At 45.2% G+C, this 22066-nt stretch overlaps 1 protein-coding gene across 1 annotated transcript in view; it reads left to right on the forward strand.

The window, feature by feature from the left end:
* Nucleotides 1-10553, forward strand: part of LOC121548077 (protein piccolo-like) — a 71134-nt gene extending 60581 nt beyond the window's left edge. The window contains exons 20-25 of the mRNA XM_045213317.1: nt 583-894; nt 5290-5428; nt 5704-5765; nt 7674-7808; nt 8066-8211; nt 8848-10553. Of these exons, the coding sequence (XP_045069252.1) occupies nt 583-894; nt 5290-5428; nt 5704-5765; nt 7674-7808; nt 8066-8211; nt 8848-8991 (938 nt within the window). The 3' untranslated portion in view covers nt 8992-10553. The remainder of the gene's footprint in view (nt 1-582; nt 895-5289; nt 5429-5703; nt 5766-7673; nt 7809-8065; nt 8212-8847) is intronic.
* The last annotated feature ends 11513 nt before the right edge of the window (nt 10554-22066 follow it).

The following is a 22066-nucleotide window of genomic DNA, read 5'->3' on the forward strand; positions in this document are numbered from 1 at the left end:
CAAGACTGACTCCCGACAAACAAGTAGGGCTTTTGAAAGGTCACTTTGGGACCACAATCAGTGCCAGAACACAGCACCACTGCCAGTGCTCTCACATGACTAGTCAAACCAATGACTACCATGGTATACACAGTAGACTCAGTAGATTAGTAGACACAGTATGTTTTATTCAGTTTGGACTAGCCATGGTATCATGGTCCAAGAGAGTGAAGGCTAGGAATTACAATTAGATAGCACTTGAATCGTTTGAACTACCTGATCCAAGCATTTACAAGTCTCCCTTTGTTTAAATTTCACAAACCCTTTTTTTCCCCGTGTTGTGGACTTATTTTGTTCTGTTTTATACCAAAATGGCCGGCTTTCTCAAGCTACTCCACTCTGAGACGGCTGTGCATGCAGTCCGCTGCCCCTCTCCCACCCACCCTTTTTTTTATTTTGGGACCACAATGCACCTCAGTAGATGCTGCACGCCCCACCCCTATGTGACGTGGAGGGGCGGGGCGACTACGCACCGCGCACTGTGGCTGCATGTGACTGACAGTAAAGCTGGTTTCCATGGTGATGATATTCCTGCTTTCTGAGTCTCCATCTCGCCCCGCCCCCTGCCCCCTGCCCCCGGCCTTGACCTCTGCCCTCTACCCCCTTGGCGTGACCCTGTCCCGCGCCTGCGCCCCTTACCCCCTCCAGTCTCCTACCCCCCAGCCCAAAGAGGCCGCCTCTCCCTGAGGCACCACAGACACAGCATAGTGGGCGTGCTCACCATTCAGAAAGCCCAATCCGATTCGCTCCCCGCCCCGCCGGGCCCGGCAACATCAGCCAATGGGAGCCAAGCAGACGGCAGACACCTGACCTTCAGGAAAGCCATGTCTGAAGAGAGGCCACAGAGGGAAGGAGGTGAGAGTTGCACGTCTCTGTCGTGTGACTGACTGCAAAGATTGTTGCAGCCGGAGAGAGACAGGCTGGGATACTACTAACGCACACCTGCAGAAAGAGAGAGATCTGACAACATACAACAGACAAAAAGAGATCAGACAAGCTACGCTACAACAGACAGAAAGGGAAATTAGGAGAGATTGTGAGAGAGAGAGAGAGAGAGGGAGAGGGAGAGGGAGAGGGAGAGAGGGAGAGAGGGAGAGAGGGAGAGAGGGAGAGAGGGAGAGAGAGAGAGAGAGAGAGAGAGAGAGAGAGAGAGAGAGAGAGAGAGAGAGAGAGAGAGAGAGAGAGAGAGAGAGAGAGAGAGAGAGAGAGAGAGAGAGAGAGAGAGAGAGAGAGAGAGAGAGAGAGAGAGAGAGAGAGCTAACACACAGCCACACATCCAGAGATTCATGCAGTGAGACACAATTTCTTAATGGCCGCCGACACAGTTTGCTAATACCAGGAAATGGACTATCAATCCAGGGCTCCGGCATTGTTCCCTAACAATAAATCAGCCTTTGTATGTGTATGTACAGTACCAGTCAAAAGTTTGGACACACCTACTCATTCCAGGGTTTTTCTTTATTTTTAATTTTCTTTACATTGTAGAATAATAGTGAAGACATCAAAACTATGAAATAACATATATGGAATCATGTAGTAACCAAAAAAGTGTTAAACAAATCAAAATATATTTTATATTTGAGATTCTTCAAAAAGCCACCCTTTGCCTTGATGACAGCTTTGCACACTCTTGGCATTCTCTCAACCAGCTTCACCTGGAATGCTCTTCATCAAGGCAAAGGGTGGCTATTTGAAGAATCTCAAATCTCAAATATATTTTGATTTGTTTAACACTTTTTTGGTTACTACATGATTCCATATGTGTTATTTCATAGTTTTGTTGTCTTCACTATTATTCTACAATGTAGAAAATAGTTTAAAAAAAGAAAAACCCTGGAATGAGTAGGTGTGTCCAAACTTTTGACTGGTACTGTATGTATATGTATATAAGCTACCAGTCAAAAGTTTGGACCCACCTACTCATTCAAACTTTTGACTGGTACTGTATATACAGTGCCTTGCAAAAGTATTCATCCTCCTTGGCGTTTTTCCTATTTTGTTGCATTACAACCTGTAATTTAAATGGATTTTTATTTGGATTTCATGTAATGGACATACACAAAATAGTCCAAATTGGTGAAGTAAAATGTAAAAAAAGGTTTCAATAAATTATAGAAAATAAATAACGGAAAGGTGGTGCGTGCATATGTATTCACCCCCTTTGCTATGTAGCCCCTAAATAAGATCTGGTGCAACCAATAACCTTCAGAAGTCACATAATTAGTTAAATAAAGTCCACCTGTTTGCAATCTAAGTGTCACATGATCTGTCACATGATCTCAGTATATATACACCTGTTTGAGAGGCCCTAGAGTCTGCAACACCACTAACCAAGGGGCACCACCAAGCAAGCGGCACCATGAAGACCAAGGAGCTCGCCAAACAGGTCAGGGACAAAGTTGTGGAGAAGTACAGATCAGGGTTGGGTTATAAAAAAATATCAGAAACATTGAACATCCCACAGAGCACCATTAAATCCATTATTAAAAAATTGAAAGAATATGGCACCACAACAAACCTGCCAAGAGAGGGCCGCCCACCAAAACTCACGGACCAGGCAAGGAGGGCATTAATCAGAGAGGCAACAAAGAGACCAAAGATAACCCTGAAGGAGCTGCAAAGCTCCACAGCGGAGATTGGAGTATCTGTCCATAGGACCACTTTAAGCCGTACACTCCACAGAGCTGGGCTTTACGGAAGAGTGGCCAGAAAAAAGCCATTGCTTAAAGAAAAAAATAAGCAAACACATTTGGTGTTCGCCAAAAGGCATCTGGGAGAGTCCCCAAACATATGGAAGAAGGTACTCTGGTCAGATGAGACTAAAATTGAGCTTTTTGGCCATCAAGGAAAACGCTATGTCTGGCACAAACCCAACACCTCTCATCACCCTGAGAACACCATCCCCACAGTGAAGCATGGTGGTGGCAGCATCATGCTGTGGGGATGTTTTTCATCGGCAGGGACTGGGAAACTGGTCAGAATTGAAGGAATGATGGATGGCGCTAAATACAGGGAAATTCTTGAGGGAAACCTGTTTAAGTCTTCCAGAGATTTGAGACTGGGATGGAGGTTCACCTTCCAGCAGGACAATGACCCTAAGCATACTGCTAAAGCAACATTTGAGTGGTTTAAGGGGAAACATTTAAATGTCTTGGAATGGCCTAGTCAAAGCCCAGACCTCAATCCAATTGAGAATCTGTGGTATGACTTAAAGATTGCTGTACACCAGCGGAACCCATCCAACTTGAAGAAGCTGGAGCAGTCTTGCCTTGAAGAATGGGCAAAAATCCTAGTGGCTAGATGTGCCAAGCTCATAGTGACATAGCCCAAGAGACTTGCAGCTGTAATTGCTGCAAAAGATGGCTCTACAAAGTATTGAATAATTATGCAAGCTCAAGTTTTCTGTTTTTTTTTCTTATTTCTTGTTTGTTTCACAAGAAAAAATATTTTGTATCTTCAAAGTGGTAGACATGTTGTGTAAATAAAATGATACAAACCCCCCAAAAATCCATTTTAATTCCAGGTTGTAAGGCAACAAAATAGGAAAAATGCCAAGGGGGGTGAATACTTTCGCAAGCCACTGTATATACAGTATATTTGCAAAATATATATATGGGGGATTGGAAGTGATGCAGACAATTACATTGATGGAAGTTACAATCTATCTGCAATATTAAAGCTGATCTACCGCCTAAAACAAAAACAAACAAACAATTTTTTAAAAATAATAATAATAAGAAATTCATAATAAATCAGGCTTGACAGCAATTACCATAAAACCATTAAGCAATAAGGCCCGAGGGGGTGTGGTATATAGCCAATATACCACGGCTAAGGGCTGTTTTTAGGCACGATGCAGCAACGCGGACTGCTAGGACACAGCCCTTAGCTGTGGTATATTGGCCATATAAATGATCAAATACCCCCGAGGTGCCTTATTGCTATTATAAACTGGTTACCAACGTAATTAGAGCAGTAAAAATAAATGTTTTGTCATACCCGTGATATACGGCTGTCAGCCAATCAGCATTCAGGGCTCGAACCACCCAGTTTATAATACTTTATAAAGTACCTGTACACTTTTTTTACTCCGTTTTCCCTTGCGTCCTTCAATGGTACTAGCAAACTTTTATTTTATCTTGTCATGTCGAGAGGCCTGAGAGAGAAGAGCGTCGGCATAGATCCAGTTTCATGTCACGTGACTCACACATCCCACGCCATTCACAACCGACCAGTCATACTCTATCTCACCACTGCACTTATGTAAACGAGGTGGTTTTGTGAGTAACCTTGCCAGAGCTGAAGAAGTGATTTAAACTTGTTTTGGCATTAAGATCCCCGAGCTAATGCCTAGGCTTTAGCTCAGCTGGCTAACACAGTCTTGTGGAACAAAGAAGTCCCAGGTCAAACCCAGTCAGTAACACACTAACTTAGGAGTTGCTGTGAATATAAACAGTGCATTCATTATACCTGACTTTTGCAAGGCAAAGACATAAATAGACATTTAAACGATGCACGTTTTTTAAAACTACCATCAATTACTAACATGTAATTGTGATGATTTGTATAACAAATGGAAAAATTGCTTATAAGTAACTTTACGTCAATGTGTTTTAGAGTAAAATGATTAGTTAGCCCCACAATGCAGACACACACTTAGTCCAACATTTAGATTACTAACGCGTACTAGGGTCTGTGGGCCTTTTGTTTGGTCTGTTGTGAACATATTTATGTTGCTTAACATTTGATACTATTTCTCTGGATCGTTATGTGTCTGTGTCCTTGTGTTCTCTCTGTGTGTCCAGTGATGAAGCAGTTTGAAAATGTTGTCTTGTTTATGTGTGAGGGATGATACTGTATGTATTCTGCTACATCTGCCCATACCTGTATGCTTCATGCCTGTCTTCTATAGCATTGTGGTGCTATTCATGATAACAATTTGGTGTGTATTGGAGGAGAGGTGTTGGCTGCCCTTAATCTGTAGATCAAACACACACACACACATCATGTTATGTCACGTAAGGTGGAAGAGCTATCCATCACACTCAAAGTGCTAAATAATATTTAATATGGTAACAGTAGGCATGGGTGGTGTAATACTATAACTTAACTGAAACCAAAGGAGAAAAGTTACCAAGGCTTTATTGAGACCCATAGTGCACCCACATAAGGCAATACATTCTCAACCAGGCCTATATGGGGCTCCCTCTCTCTCTCTCTCGTGACCTGTGTGGTCCAATCTCCATACAGCACGGCCCGGCAGGTCCGGTGACGCCCCGGTAACAGCCGCCTCATTGGACAGCGGTCTGAGTGGCAGTGCTTACAGCCTATTGGAGGAAGAGAGCGGGACTAATGCCGTGGACAGTGCCATCTTCCAGGTCCCTCGGTTGTGAGTTTGGTTATTGTATATATTTTACACTGTTTGTTCTATAGACACTGAGTGTACAAAACATGCTCTTTTCATGACATAGACTGACCAGGTGAAACTATGATCCCTTATTGATGTCACTTGTTAAATCCCCTTCAATCAGTGTAGATGAAGGGGAAGAGACAGGTTAAAGAAGGATTTGTTAAGCCTTGAAAGAATTGAGGGGGATGGGGGTACATGTTTAGTACATTCAGTGTATATATTTCTGTATTTTGATATAATCTTGTTCCTGACAGTGGGAAGATTCCAAATGGCACCGACGTGATGATTGCACCAATGGGCCATATGGACTCTGAGGGTAAGTCACAGTGGTGTGTGTGTGTGTGTGTATGTGTGTGTATACCCCCTGGAGGTGGAAGCGTAATTCTATGGTGTGCATGCATGTGTGTGTATAGGTGTGAGTATGTCCTTGTGAGCTTCAGTATGTACAATATGTGTCAACACATCCCTCAGATATAACTATGGTTAGCTGGTCTGCTCTCTATGGCAGGTTTAGTTGAATCCCAGTGTGAGTGTTGTGATTGGTGTGAAGTCATGAGTCATCAGGAAGTAACAGCACCAGTCACATTCATCTGACCTTATGAGCACACTTCATACAGTACTGACACGTGTCATGGAAGGAACACTCTAGTGATCAGTGGAGGCTCCTCAGAGGAGGAAGTGGAGGGCCATCATCCTTATTGGATTTCATAAAAATACAAATAGTGAAACATTAAAAAAGTTATCCTTTTTAGATAAAACTATACAAAATATATTCACGTCACCAAATAATTTATTAAAACACTGTTTTGCAATGACGGTCTACAGTAGCCTCAACAGCACTCTGTAGTGTAGCACTATGGTGTAGCCAGAGGACAGCTAGTTTCCGTCCTCCTCTAGGTACATTTACATTGACTTCAATACAAAACCTAGGAGGCTCATGGTTCCTACCCCCTTCCATAGACTTACATAGTAATTATGACATCTTCCGGAGGACGTCCGCCAACCTATCAGAGCTCTTGAAGCATGAACTGACATGTTGTCCACCCAATCAAAGGATCAGAGAATGAATCTAGTACTGAAAGAATATGCTCAGCTAGCTAGCACTGCAGTGCACAAAATGTGGTAAGTAGTTGACTCAAAGAGAAAGACAATAGTTGAACAGTTTTCAACAAATTCATTCTTTAAAAATGAAGAGGAAGCAAGAGAAAGAGAGAGAGTTATATTTAGTTGTATTTTTGTTCACTTTCACTTAGCTAGAAAATGCAGCTAGCTAGCTTAGCCTACTCAAACACCCGGCTCAAACAGAGAGGGATGCAATGTTAGCTAGCTGGCTATGGCTATCCAACACTGGAACTCTTCCAAGTCAAGGTAAGCTTTTGGTTTTATTCATTTATTGCCACCGGGGCCCGCCGGTGTAACTGCTAAACTGCTTGCTGCTGACTGTACACTGTACTGCATGATTATAGCGGGTGTACTAATGCGTTAGTTCTAGTAGCTATGTTGACTATGACGTTAATATGGTGACAACGATGTAGGCTGTGTGTAGCAGTTAGCGGTTATGATATGAAGGTTTGCTTGGAAAGGTTTTTTCGCCTGGTCACAGACAGCTAATGTGTTGTGCACTGAAGTCCACAAGCACAGGGAAAAGATGAGAGGAGGAGAGCACGTAGATGTGATAAGGGAAAATACAACGATCAAAGGGATCAAAGTGAACTGTGTTTGCATGTGATCAGGGGTGTATTCATTCCGCTGATTCTGTTGAAAAAACTTTTCTTAAACGGAAGCAAACGGAACAAAACACGGATAAACATACCTGAATTTGTCCAATGAAAACTCTCGTTTGCAACTGTTGGACTAATGATTACACCCTAGCTCAGCTTGATGCAGGCAAGAGTGTGCAAGGCGGTAATGTGCACCTACATTGTAAACTTTCATTCATAGGCTAGGTTGTAGCAACCTCATGTTGGGTATAGGGAAAATTGGGCTATCCTGTAGTAGCCTAAACCTATCGCTGTTACATTGACCTGGGTGAATGGAATATGAATGAGAGTCATCCAATATGCTGTAATAGAAATAAAGCCATGCTCATTAAAAAAATAATATCGTCCTCCCTCTTAAATGGCACTGACCGCCACTGGTGTGTAATTGAACTAACGTGATGTGTGTGTGTGTGTGTGTGTGTGTGTGTGTGTGTGTGTGTGTGTGTGTGTGTGTGTGTGTGTAGGTAAGACCCAGGTAATGGGGGAGATCAAGATAGCTCTGAAGAAGGAGCTGAAGACAGAGGGAGACCAGCTGGTGTTGGAGATTCTCCAGTGCAGAAACATCACCTACAAGTTCAAGTCTCCAGACCACCTGCCAGGTACTGGTATATGCACCTGTACATTACACACAAACATGTACACACACACACATGCAGACACACGTTTACACACTCATGTGGATGCACATTCGCTCGCACACTGAAATGGTATAGATACATGTGAATTCAGGTACACGCACGCACACACACACTCATGTAGACACACACACACACACACTGTTTCAGAAAATAGAAGATAACTATTTTGTGACAAATGTGGTGTGTGCTCATATGAGTGCATGTGTGTGTGTCCACAGACCTCTATGTGAAGCTGTATGTGGTGAACATTGCGACCCAGAAGAGGATCATCAAGAAGAAGACCCGGGTGTGTCGTCACGACCGCGAGCCCTCCTTCAACGAGACCTTCAGATTCTGCATGAACCCCACTGGCCACTCTCTGCAGGTCTGCCTGCCTGCCTGCCTGCCTGCCTCTGTCTGTCTGTCTGCATCTCATGCATCTCTTTTTTGTCTTAGATACTGTTATATGTCATTTAAAGTATAATACGTAGGATGCTCGTATACTGTGTGTGCTGTACCGCTGCCCCCTATATCACATGCTCTGTGTGTCATGCTGGGTATGAACTCTTGTGACAGACTGTTACATAAATCGAGTAGCCGGCCAGCTCGCATGCACACAATTTTTGGTCCTGGGTGCCAAGAATATTCTGGATAAAAGTGTCTGCTAGATGTCTGTTCTAAACATGACTCTTCTCTCTCCTCTGTCCAGCTCTTCCTGGTGTCTAACTCTTCTCTCCCCTCTGTCCAGCTCTTCCTGGTGTCTAACTCTTCTCTCTCCTCTGTCCAGCTCTTCCTGGTGTCTAACTCTTCTCTCTCCTCTGTCCAGCTCTTCCTGGTGTCTAACTCTTCTCTCTCCTCTGTCCAGCTCTTCCTGGTGTCTAACTCTTCTCTCTCCTCTGTCCAGCTCTTCCTGGTGTCTAACTCTTCTCTCCCCTCTGTCCAGCTCTTCCTGGTGTCTAACTCTTCTCTCTCCTCTGTCCAGCTCTTCCTGGTGTCTAACTCTTCTCTCCCCTCTGTCCAGCTCTTCCTGGTGTCCAATGGAGGGAAGTTCATTAAGAAGACCCTGATTGGAGAGGCCTACGTCTGGCTGGATAAGGTGGACGTGCGGAAGCGAGTGGTCAGCTGGCACAAACTGCTGGCTAGCTCTGCTCAGATCCACTCCTGAAGGACCTACTATTAACCTTGTCTATTCTATAGGTTCGTAACTCACAGAGAGAAAGACGAGGATGGCTAAGGCATTCGAGTTTACTGTCTCCATCACTGATCCACTCTTTATGGACCTACTGGACATACTCACAGGTCCACTGTTGGGGTGGGTGCGAGGACCGTTAGGGTGCGGGGAGTGAGGGATCTCTTACGTATGCTGTGGATCTTGAGTTTCAGTGTCAAGGGTCAGGGGTCAGGGTTTGAATTGCTTGAGCTGTGACTGGGGATTGGGGAGAGAATCTTTGTTTGAGATGCGTTCTGGCGATAAGGGTAGTGGGGAGGAAGTAGGTATGTGTTTACAAGAAATTAACTTGTGTTTACAGGAAGTAGTGTAGCCAGGGGAGGGAGGAGGACGTTGTGGCAACAAAGCAAGAACAGAATCAACCAGGTATTACACACACGCTCACACACACACACACACACATTCAAACACACCACAGAGAAAGATGATCATAAGAGACTGACACATGCATACAGGGGATGGACACGTTTAGATTCTCTCATTGCTTTATTTGACTGTAGATGTTTTTATTTATTCATGAAATTATAACTACCTGTGGATTCTCCTCATGGCTTTGTATATTATTAGCAGAATTTAATTCATTTATGAAGCATTTTGGGAATGAAATGTTAAAGATTTATTGTATGGAGATTGCACCTCTTATTTTTGTATTATAATTATGATTATTAGAGTTTTATTGATTATTCTCCTCAATTGTTTAAGTACTCAATGATGAATGAAGAATTTGGAATACAGGGACGCACAGTATATTTTGTAACATACTCTCACTTTAATTCTAATTCTCGATTTGAAATGACTCCCTCATCTGGCACGAGGCACAAAGCTCTCAGCAAGCATGTTTTTACATTTTGGGACAACAATATTTCCCCTGTCTGCTTTCAGTCCCCTTCTCTTCTCTCTCTAGATGTACATTTAGATGCTGATATATCAGATATAGTATATAAACATTGTTCTAAGTATAATTGGTGTGGGTTTTATGAGACTGGGTAGTCTTGTGCACAGGGTCATGTTTATTAGGCACCAAATGGAAGAAAACCGACTGAAACAAGGAGGGACTACCTGGAGTTGTCCAGGGAGAAATGCTAATTTTAGTTTTCAGTTGCAAAATGTTTTCTGTTGGGTGACCTAATGAACATGACAGTGAAAAGTTGCATTGTTGCCCATGAGGTTGACTTTGTATATAGTTGAGTACACTGTCGTTGTGAAGGATCAATATATATATTTTTATCACAGACAATCCATTCTGGATGATTGTAGCTTAACATTTAATTTTTTCCTTCCTTTGGAATGTGAAATATTGGGCACAGGCTTTATCTCTGATTCAAGCCTGGTTTTTCTCCTAGTAAGATACATAGTGAACTCCTATGCATAAGACTAGCGTAGTTCTGACTTCTCCTTACATTCACACATTTGAAATATCACGTCACATGCACTGTCACGTTTTACTTAGCACTTTGTCAAGTTATAGAATGTATAGATGAATATATGTCCCCACTCGTAGAGAAATATAATATATATAAATATAAGTATATATATATATATATATATATATATATATATATATATAAATAAATAAATAAAATAAAATATATATATATATAAATATATGTATATATAAGTATATCAAATGAATATATGAAATACATTATATAGTAATATATTATAGTAATATAATATAGTTGACCATACTTGATTACACTCTTGGCCTGTGTATAGTAAAGTGTGTCCCATGGTTCATATCATCAGGGTCCCCTCCAAACAGTTGTCCATCTATACATTGGATGGGTGGGTGGGGTGGGGGAGTTAGTGTATGCGGCATGCTTTGGACTGTTTCTGTTGGTGTGTCTAGCTCCATCACATATCTAGGTACAAACTATCCTATTGGGCTCTCTGTTTGTCTATGGGGAAAGGTTGGTAGCTGGGGCTATTGTTTGTAGATGAGTTCAATCAAAGTTGCTTTGATTTAGAAATGCTACAATGATTACATTTTGGTATGTTTGTCATAGTCCTGGCTCTGGCTACAGATTTATTTCGCTATGGGCTGGTATGCATCTGTAAGCTACGGAGCTGTGAGATTTGAAGGTGTGTATTGTGGCTTTCAGTTGAAAGGACACACTCAGAGTGATGTCCTGCCTGGGGTCAAGGTGTGAGAGGGCTGGTTGGTTTAATAGTGACCTTTTGACCTTTGATCTTTGCCAAACATTGACCAAACACCACAGGTTCTATCCAGTTGATTCTATGCAACATAGACTTTGTGTTGTGACTGTGTCTGAAATATCTGAGTCGATCTAGATTCTACAGTCTGAGTTAGCAATGCATTGTAGGGGAGGACAATGGGTTATTCTGTTTGTATTTTTCACATGTATCTTTTTTTTTACTGTCTACATGTTTGGGAATTCATATGAACATATAGCTCTTAAGATTAGATTTTTATATGTGTGCTTTCTCATACTGTTATATGCAACTTTATTTATTGCACAAAAACTGTTGTTTTCGTATGTTTTTTTACATCATCAAATGTTAGATGTACAGTGCCTTGCAAAAGTATTAATCCCCCTTGGCATTTTTCCTATTTTGTTGCATTACAACCTGTAATTTAAATGGATTTTTATTTGGATTTCATGTAATGGACATACACAAAATAGTCCAAATTGGTGAAGTGGAATGAAAAAAATAACTTGTTTCAAAAAATTCAAAAAAATTAATCACGGAAAAGTGGTGTGTGCGTATGTATTCACCCCATTTGCTATGAAGCCCCTAAATAAGATCTCCCACGGAGCACCATTAAATCCATTATTAAAAAATTGAAAGAATATGGCACCACAACAAACCTGCCAAGAGAAGGCCACCCACCAAACCTCACGGACCAGGCAAGGTGGCATTAATCAGAGAGGCAACAAAGACACCAAAGATAACCCAGAAGGAGCTGCAAAGCTCCACAGCGGAGATTGGAGTATCTGTCCATAGGACCACTTTAAGCCGTACACTCCACAGAGCTGGGCTTTACGGAAGAGTGGCCAGAAAAAAAGCCATTGCTTAAAGAAAAAAATAAGCAAACACATTTGGTGTTCGCCAAAAGGCATGTGGGAAATTCCCCAAGCATATGAAAGAATGTACTCTGGTCAGATGAGACAAACATTGAGCTTTTTGGCCATCAAGGAAAACGCTATGTCTGGCACAAACCCAACACCTCTCATCACCTTGAGAACACCATCCCCACAGTGAAGCATGGTGGTGGCAGCATCATGCTGTGGGGATGTTTTTCATCGGCAGGGACTGGGAAACTGGTCAGAATTGAAGGAATGATGGATGCCGCTAAACACAGGGAAATTCTTGTGGGAAACCTGTTTCAGTCATCCAGAGATTTGAGACTGGGACGGAGGTTCACCTTCCAGCTGGACAATGACCCTAAGCATACTGCTAAAGCAACACTCGAGTGGTTTAAGGGGAAACATTTAAATGTCTTGGAATAGCCTAGTCAAAGCCCAGACCTCAATCCAATTGAGAATCTGTGGTATGACTTAAAGATTGCTGTACACCAGCGGAACCCATCCAACTTGAAGGAGCTGGAGCAGTTTTGCCTTGAAGAATGGGCAATAATCCCAGTGGCTAGATGTGCCAAGCTTATAGAGACATACCCTAAGAGACTTGCAGCTGTAATTGCTGCTAAAGGTGACTCTACAAAGTATTGACTTTGTGGGGGGGGGGGTGAATAGTTATGCACACTCAAGTTTTCTGTTTTGTTTGTCTTATTTCTTGTTTGTTTCACAATAAAAAAAAATTTGCATCTTCAAAGTGGTAGGCATGTTGTGTAAATCAAATGATACAATCCCCCAGAAAATCCATTTGAATTCCAGGTTGTAAGGCAACAAAATAGGAAAAGTGCCAATGGGGATGAATACTTTCGCAAGCCACTGTATAGCTAATTGAAAAGGTATTTTGTTTTCAGCTAAATTATCCAGTGCTTGTATTTCAGCTCAGAAACTCAGTCTTCAGCCCAATGTCTCAGCAGACACACACACACACACACACACACTAGTGAGTCTTCACATAGACCAGACTCTAAGGAGTCACTTTCTTAACACCAGAGACACATTCCCACCTGATTCTAGCGTTTCACTGAGTTTTTACGCACCCCCACTTTGAAATAGTTTTATTTTTCCAGTATGTATGTAATTTGAAAAATGTCCAAAAAATGTTGAACAATGTAATCACTTGATGTTCTATCTAAAATAGTTACCCACTTGAGATCGATCCTTTTTGATACAAGCGTGCGTGTGTAGTGTGTCCATACCACATCCATGAATGGCCAAGTCCTCCTGAAAGTGCACCTCCCTTTCCTATATGTGTGGTCTACCTAAGATCTACACACACACACGGAAATGTCATCTCTTTATTTCCTACCTTGTAAATACATTTGTTTTTTTTCTACAAGAGGAAACCGAAATATTTCCTTGATATCTGACATTAACGCATGTGATCATGGGATGAAAACACAAGCAGTATGTAACTCTCTTGACATGGTAGAATACCTACAGGAGGTCGATGGAGTAAAGACCTTATAAACCTTGCCCTTACACCAGACACAACAGAGTTTTATCAGAGTATACAAACACAGACAAACCTTATCTTATCAACTCAAGTAGTTGCAGGAGAATTTAAATGTGCTCACAACAATGGATGTTGCATGTTTAGTTGGTGGTTCGTTCATACTATTTTTGTGTCCAGAAATTCTATTTAAAAAGAAAGAGAGATAGAGAGATCAAACGTTACGAGGGGAAAGAAATTCTGAATAAAAATTATCAGATCATTTAAAGATGTATGCTGACTGTACAAAGATAATGCTTGTAAAATCTGTCGGGTTTTCCACTTCTATGTAAACAGAAAAATCTAATGTCATGGTTTTGTGATTGTACACAGGAGGTATTGATAAATTATGCAAATTGTGCTGTAAAAACAACGGCTGTTGCCCCAAGTCTAAATATTAAATATCTGTACAAAGAAAGCAAGGTGGGTGTTTCTTTGTATATTGATTTCTTGACAATGTTTTTGTATGTGATATGTGATGATAGGTATGCATACATCTACCAAGGCATTCCAACATAATATAATCTAAAGTGTATAGCATATTAAACTGCCATCTCTGTTTATCATTTGATCATTATTGTTCTGTCAAATCAAAAACGTATATTCCTCTTATACTCGTCTTGTTGGCCTGCTGATTATCATACAAGCAACGAATACTGAAGTACTGAAAATTCATATGGGAAAGTTGATCACCTTGTTAATAACCCTTTAAAGTCCAATGTTACATATATGTAACGGTGTCTTTAAACACCTGGTAAAGTGTCTGTGCCCGATCAATGCATAAAAGGAAACCACTATCTTCAAGAAGAGATCCTAGTATACACTTGGCACCCTCTGGTGGCCGATCTTTGTAATTACACTATCAGAGATTGCCACTGAAAATGGTGAATATCTCCAATGGTAAAAAAGTAAATTCTGTTACTCCGAATGGTCTCGTACATTGTCAAAAAGGTGAGTTTCTGAAATTCAATGCATGCAAAATGCTCATAAGATGTCCAGAGACGCCTCAGTACATTTTCTAAGAACAATATGTATTTTTGGCGAAGTATAGTCACAAGTTTGTTACGTATATGTAACAGAGGGCATTAAATGATGCAAACCACACACATTTGCATAGATGTTTTGTATTTCAAAATGTAACTATTTTTTTTCTTCAGAAATATGTTGTCTGTTCATTTCTATGGCAGCAATTTGAACTAGTTGGATGTCCTATCAGGCGAGAAGAGGACAGAGCGAGGACACGAGGAGTATGCAATTGAGATTCTCCCACCTACTAACTAATTGACACTTTCCTCGACCACTCGACCACTTATCGGTTTCCGGGTCACGGAGGAGAGAGGATTATCTTTTTTCCTAATGAGAATCTCCCCAAGAAAGTTACATTCTCAGTTGCACAAACTATGGTTTTTCCCTCCAACCAACTCTAAATGCATATTCAGAAGTTGTTCACTTGAGTTGGATCAAGGAGTTGGACCAAGGACTGTCAAGGCTTTCCCAAGCAATCCTCCTCTCTAATTGGCAATAATTTTCATTGTCAATAGCCTACTCAAACTAAACATGGTCCCTTTCCTTTCCTCTGCTCAGACGTTACATCAACCAATGGTTGCGTGCCACGTAATCGACTGTGCTGTCGAGCACCAGATTGCTATAACCGCAACCGAATGGATGTTGCTGTAGGCTAATCACCACTGCCCCCGAAGCAAGCACCAGTTAGCCTTGAGCCAGGCCCATATCCCGGTTATCTACCTCTTTGTCTACCGGACGGGAGTAGCCAGCTAACTAGCTACTTGCTATTAGCCACCGTTAGCGGTTTTACACTATTGTCCGTGGCCTGCACTACCTACCAGCCAGCTCTAGCCTGGACTATTATCGGCCAGTCTGCACTGTCTGCACAGCGCGTTATCGACCCAGAACATATCGGATTTTCTGCCGGAATCACTAAATCACTGGACCTTTAACACCTGATCATCGCAACTAGCTAGCTGCAACCAAATGGATGTTGTTGTTGGCTAATCAGCCTTGAGCTAGCCTCGAGTTAGGCACATCTCCCAGCTATCTACCTCTCTGTCAACTGGACGGGACCTCCTACAGTCGACACGGAGCCCCGCCGATCCATCACGACTGGTGTGCCGACGTAATCTACTGTGGTTTCAACAGGCTTCCCATTGCGACGACCACGAAGATCCATCTGCTAGCCCCCGCCCGCTAGCACACGCAAACAACAGCCGTGCTTCCTGCTCGCTGTGCTTTAGCACCAATTCGACCTGCTCTCGGACTCACATATTACTGTTCACTGGACCTTATGATCACTCAGCTGCACAGCTGATGCCTGCTGGACTGTTCCTTTACACGGTACCCTGTCCTGTTTATCTGTTTAGCCTCAGCCCAAACTTTCATCGCCATTACCAGTTGTTGTCTTAGCTCTCTCTAATAACACCTGTGATTGCTTTATGCCTCTCTCCCATGTCAATATGCCTTGCCTATTGCTGTTCCAGTTAGTTCTTATTATACAATTTCAATATAGAACCCCAAGTCATTCTCAAACTGCCTCAAATAGCTCCTTTATCCCACCCCCCATACACGCCGAGACCGGCTCAATCGGTGCCTCCAGTGATGCTATCTCTTTCATTGTTACCCAACGCTTAGGTTTACCTCCACTGTACTCATAGCCTTCCATATCCTTGTCTGTACATAATGCCCTGAATCTTTTCTACAACGCCCGGAAATCTGCTACCTTTATTCTCTGTACCCAACGCACTAGAAGACCAGTTCTTAAAGCCTTTAGCCGTATCCTTATTCTAGTCCTCCTCTGTTCCTCTGGTGATGTAGAGGCTAACCCAGGCCCTGCAGCCCCCAGTATCACTCCTACTCCCCAGGAGCTATCATTTGTTGACTTCTGTAACCGTAAAAGCCTTGGTTTTCTGCACGTTAACATCAGAAGCCTCCTTCCTAAGTTTGAGTTATTCACTGCGTTAGCACACTCCGCCAACCCTGATGTTCTAGCAGTGTCTGAATCCTGGCTTAGGAAGGCCACCAAAAATTCAGACATTTCCATCCCCAACTACAACATTTTCCTTCTAGATATAACTGCCAAAGGGGGTGGAGTTGCAATCTACTGTAGAGAGAGCCTGCAGAGCTCTATCATACTATCCAGGTCTGTGCCCAAACAGTTTGAGCTCCTACTTCTAAAAATCCACCTTTCCAGAAATAAGTCTCTCACTGTTGCCGCTTGCTACAGACCCCCCTCAGGCCCCAGCTGTGCCCTGGACACCATATGTGAATTGATTGCCCCCCATCTATCCTCAGAGTTCGTACTGCTTGGTGACCTAAACTGGGATATGCTTAACACCCCGGCCATCCTACAGTCCAAACTAGATGCCCTCAATCTCACACAAATGATCAACGAACCTACCATGTACAACCCTAAATCTGTAAACATGGGCACCCTCATAGACATCATCCTGACATGTACCCTCTAAATAGACCTCTGCTGTCTTCAACCAGGATCTCAGCGATCACTGCCTTATTGCCTGCGTCTGTAATGGGTCCGCGATAAAACACTTTAGCGAGCAGGCCTTTCTAATTGACCTGGCCCGGGTATGCTGGATGGATATTGACCTCATTCCGTCAGTAGAGGATGCCTGGTTGTTCTTTAAAAGTGCTTTCCTCTCAATCTTAAATAAGCATGCCCCATACAAAAAATTCAGAACTAAGAACAGATATAGCCCCTGGTTCTCCTCAGACTTGACTGCCATTGACCAGCACAAAAACATCCTGTGGCGTACTGTATTAGCATCGAACAGCCCCCGAGATATGCAACTTTCAGGGAAGTCAGGAACCAATAGACACAATCAGTTAGGAAAGCAAAGGCTAGCTTTTTCCAACAGATATTTGCATCCTGTAGCACTAACTCCAAAAAGTTTTGGGACACTGTAAAGACCATGGAGAATAAGAGCACCTCCTCCCAACTGCCCACTGCACTGAGGCTAGGAAACACTGTCACCACCGATACATTTACAATAATCGAGAATTTCAACAAGCATTTTGCCACGGCTGGCCATGCATTCCACCTGGCTACCACTACCCCGGCCACCAGCTCTGCACCCTCCGCTGCAACTTGCCCATGCCCCCCCCTCCCCGCTTCTCCTTCACACAAATTCAGACAGTTGATGTTCTGAAAGAGCTGCAAAATCTGGACCCCTACAAATCATCTGGGCTAGACAATCTGGACCTTTTCTTTAAAAAAAAAACAACCCCTATTACTAGCCTGTTCAACCTCTCTTTCGTAACGTCTGAAATCCCCAGAGATTGGAAAGATGCTGCGGTCATCCCCCTCTTCAAAGGGGGTGACACTCTAGATCCAAACTGTTACTGACCTATATCCATCCTGCCCTGCCTTTCGAAAGTATTTGAAAGCCAAGTTAACAAACAGATCACCGACCATTTCGAATCCCTCTGTCACGGTCGTCGTATCGAGTAGACCAAGGCGCAGCGTGTTGAGCGAACATACTTTATTTAATTAAAGTGCACACACGAATAACAAAACAACAAACGATACCGTGACGTCCTAAGTCTAAACACAACCAACTTGAACAAGATCCCACAAACACTAAGGGAAAACCGACAGTTTAAATATGGCTCCCAATCAGAGACAACCAGCCACCGCTGACACTCGTTGCCTCTGATTGGGAGTCACTCAGGCCAACATAGAAATAAACAAACTAGAACTCCCAACATAGAACTTCAACACATAGAATGAACACACCCTGGCTCAACATAGAGTCCCAGAGCCAGGGTGTGACAGTACCCCCCCCTAAAGGCGCGGACTGCGACCGCGCCTCAACCAGAGCAAAACAGGGGAGGGCTGGGTGGGCATTCCTCCTCGGCGGCGGTTCTGGCTCCGGGCTTGCCCACCACCCTCCAATAATCCCCCCATAGCGCCCCTGGTCCGGTCTGGCCCCGCTGGCTGGAGCTGAACTGGACGTAGCAGGAGCGGTTAGCTTCAGCTCCGTTGTGGAGCAGTTGACCGGTACCTGATTAGGCACCCGTGACCCAGGCACGGGTTGTGCCGGACTGACGACGCGCACCCCTGGCTTGGTGCGTGAGGCAGGAACGGACCGGACCGGGCTGACGATGCGCACCCCTGGCTTGGTGCGTGGAGCAGCAACGGGCCGGACCGGGCTGACGATACGCACCCCTGGCTTGGTGCGTGGAGCAGGAACGGACCGGACCGGGCTGACGATACGCACCCCTGGCTTGGTGCGTAGAGCAGGAACGGGCCTTACCAGGCTGACGACTCGCACCCCTGGCTTGGTGCGTGGAGCAGCAACGGGCCGGACCGGGCTGACGAGCGCACCCCTGGCTTGGTGCGTGAGCCGGAACGGGCCTCACCCGGACTGACGACTCGCACCCCTGGCTTGGTGCGTGGAGCAGCAACGGGCCGGACCGGGCTGACGATGCGCACCCCTGGCTTGGTGCGTGAGCCGAACGGGCCTTACCGGGCTGACGCACTCGCACCCCTGGCTTGGTGCGTGGAGCAGCAACGGGCTTTACCAGGCTGACGACTCGCACCCCTGGCTTGGTGCGAGTAGCAGGAACGGGCTGGACCAGGCTGGACGACTCGCACCCCTGGCTTGGGTGCGAGTAGCAGGAACGTTCTGGACCAGGCTGACGACTCGCACCCCCTGGCTTGGTGCGAAGTGGCAGGAACAGGCCGGGCCGGGCTGGCGACGCGCACCATAGGCTTGGTGCGAGTGGCAGGAACAGGCCGGGCCGGGCTGGCGACACGCACCGTAGGCTTGGTGCGAGGGGCAGGAACAGGCCGGGCCGGGCTGGCGACGCACACCGTAGGCTTGGTGCGAGGGGCAGGAACAGGCCGGACCGGGCTGGCGACGCACACCGTAGGCTTGGTGCGAGGGGCAGGAACAGGCCGGGCCGGGCTGGCGACGCGCACCGTAGGCTTGGTGCGAGTGGCAGGAACAGGCCGGGCCGGGCTGGCGAGCGCGCACCGTAGGCTTGGTACGAGGGGCAGGAACAGGCCGGGCCGGGCTGGCGACGCACACCGTAGGCTTGGTGCGAGTGGCAGGAACAGGCCGGGCCGGGCTGGCGACGCGCACCGTAGGCTTGGTGCGAGTGGCAGGAACAGGCCGGGCCGGGCTGGCGACGCGCACCGTAGGCTTGGTGCGAGGGGCAGGAACAGGCCGGACCGGGCTGGCGACGCTCACCGTAGGCTTGGTGCGAGTGGCAGGAACAGGCCGGGCCGGGCTGGCGACGCGCACCGTACCCTTGGTGCGAGGGGCAGGAACAGGCCGGACCGTACTGGGGACACACACCACTGGCTCTACACCGGGATCTGGAACGGGCCGGACCGGACTGGTAACACACCCCAGTACCTCTCGCCGTGCCTCTAAACCTTCCTTCCCTTCCTTTACCAGTGACCCCCGTAACCTGGTGGCCTTCTGAATACGCCCCTTGTCTGCCTCCGTCAGCCCCGTCGTCCATGCCCTGTGCCCCCCCCTAAAACATTTTGGGGGTTGCCTCTCGACCGTCCGACGACGACACTGATCACGACGTTGCTCCTCTCTCCGTCGCGCCTCTACTGTCTCACTCCATGGCCGGCGATCCATCCCGGCCAGGATTTCCTCCCAGGTCCAGGACCCCTGCCCGTCCAAAATCTGCTCCCACGTCCAGGCTGCCTGCTCCTGGACACGCTGCTTGGTCCTGGTATGGTGGGATCTTCTGTCACGGTCGTCGTATCGAGTAGACCAAGGCGCAGCGTGTTGAGCGACATACTTTATTTAATTAAAGTGCACACACGAATAAAAAAACAACAAACGATACCGTGACGTCCTAAGTCTAAACACAACCAACTGGAACAAGATCCCACAAACACTAAGGGAAAACCGACAGTTTAAATATGGCTCCCAATCAGAGACAACCAGCCCCAGCTGACACTCGTTGCCTCTGATTGGGAGTCACTCAGGCCAACATAGAAATAAACAAACTAGAACTCCCAACATAGAACTTCAACACATAGAATGAACACACCCTGGCTCAACATATAGAGTCCCAGAGCCAGGGTGTGACACCCACCAAACCTTCTCCGCTATGCAATCCGGTTTCCGAGCTGGTCATGGGTGCACCTCATCCACGCTCAAGGTCCTAAACGATATTATAACCGCGATCAATAATAGACAGTACTGTGCAGCCGTCTTCATCGACCTGGCCAAGGCTTTCGACTCTGTCAACCACCGCATTCTTATTGGCAGACTAAATAGCCTTGGTTTCTCAAATGACTGCCTCGCCTGGTTCACCAACTACTTCTCAGTTCAATGTGTCAAATCGGAGGGCCTGTTGTCTGGACCTATGGCAGTCTCTATGGGGGTGCCACAGGGTTCAATTCTTGGGCCGACTCTTTTCTCCGTGTATATCAATGATGTCGCTCTTGCTGCTGGTGCCACCTCTACGCAGACGACACCATTTTGTATACATCTGGCCCTTCATTGGACACTGTGTTAACAAACCTCCAAACGAGTTTCAATGCCATACAACACTCCTTCCGTAGCCTCCAACTGCTCTTAAACACTAGTAAAACTAAATGCATGCTCTTCAATCGAACACTGCTGGCACCCGCCCACCCGACTAGAATCACTACTCCCGACGGGTCTGACCTAGAGTATGTGGACAACTACAAATACCTAGGTGTCTGGTTAGACTGTAAACTCTCCTTCCAGACTCACATTAAGCATCTCCAATCCAAAGTGAAATCTAGAATCGGCTTCCTATTTCGGAACATAGCCTCCTTCACTCATGCTGCCAAACATGCCCTCGTAAAACTGACTATCCTACCGATCCTTGACTTCGGCGATGTCATTTACAAAATAGCCTCCAACACTCTACTCAGCAAATTGGATGTAGTCTATCACAGTGCCATCCGTTTTGTCACCAAAGCCCCATATACTACCCACCACTGTGACCTGTACGCTCTTGTTGGCTGGTCCTCACTACATATTCGTCGCCAAACCCACTGGCTCCAGGCCATCTATAAATCACTGCTAGGCAAATCTCAGCCTTATTTTAGCTCATTGGTCACCATAGCAACACCCACCCGTAGTATGCGCTCCAGCAGGTATATCTCACTGGTCATCCCCAAAGCCAACACCTCCTTTGGCCGCCATTCCTTCCAGTTCTCTGCTGCCAATGACTGGAACGAACTGCAAAAATCTCTGAAGCTGGAGACACTTATCTCCCTCACTAACTTTAAGCATCAGTTGTCAGAGCAGCTTACCGATCACTGCACCTGTACACAACCCTTCTGAAATTAGCCCACTCAACTACCTCATCCCGTATTGTTATTTATTTTGCTAATTTTCACCCCAGTATCTCTATTTGCTCATCATCTCTTGCACATCTGTCATTCCAGTGT

This window comes from Coregonus clupeaformis, unplaced genomic scaffold (assembly GCF_020615455.1).
Source record: "Coregonus clupeaformis isolate EN_2021a unplaced genomic scaffold, ASM2061545v1 scaf0097, whole genome shotgun sequence".
In the NCBI taxonomy this organism is placed as follows: Eukaryota; Metazoa; Chordata; class Actinopteri; order Salmoniformes; family Salmonidae; genus Coregonus; species Coregonus clupeaformis.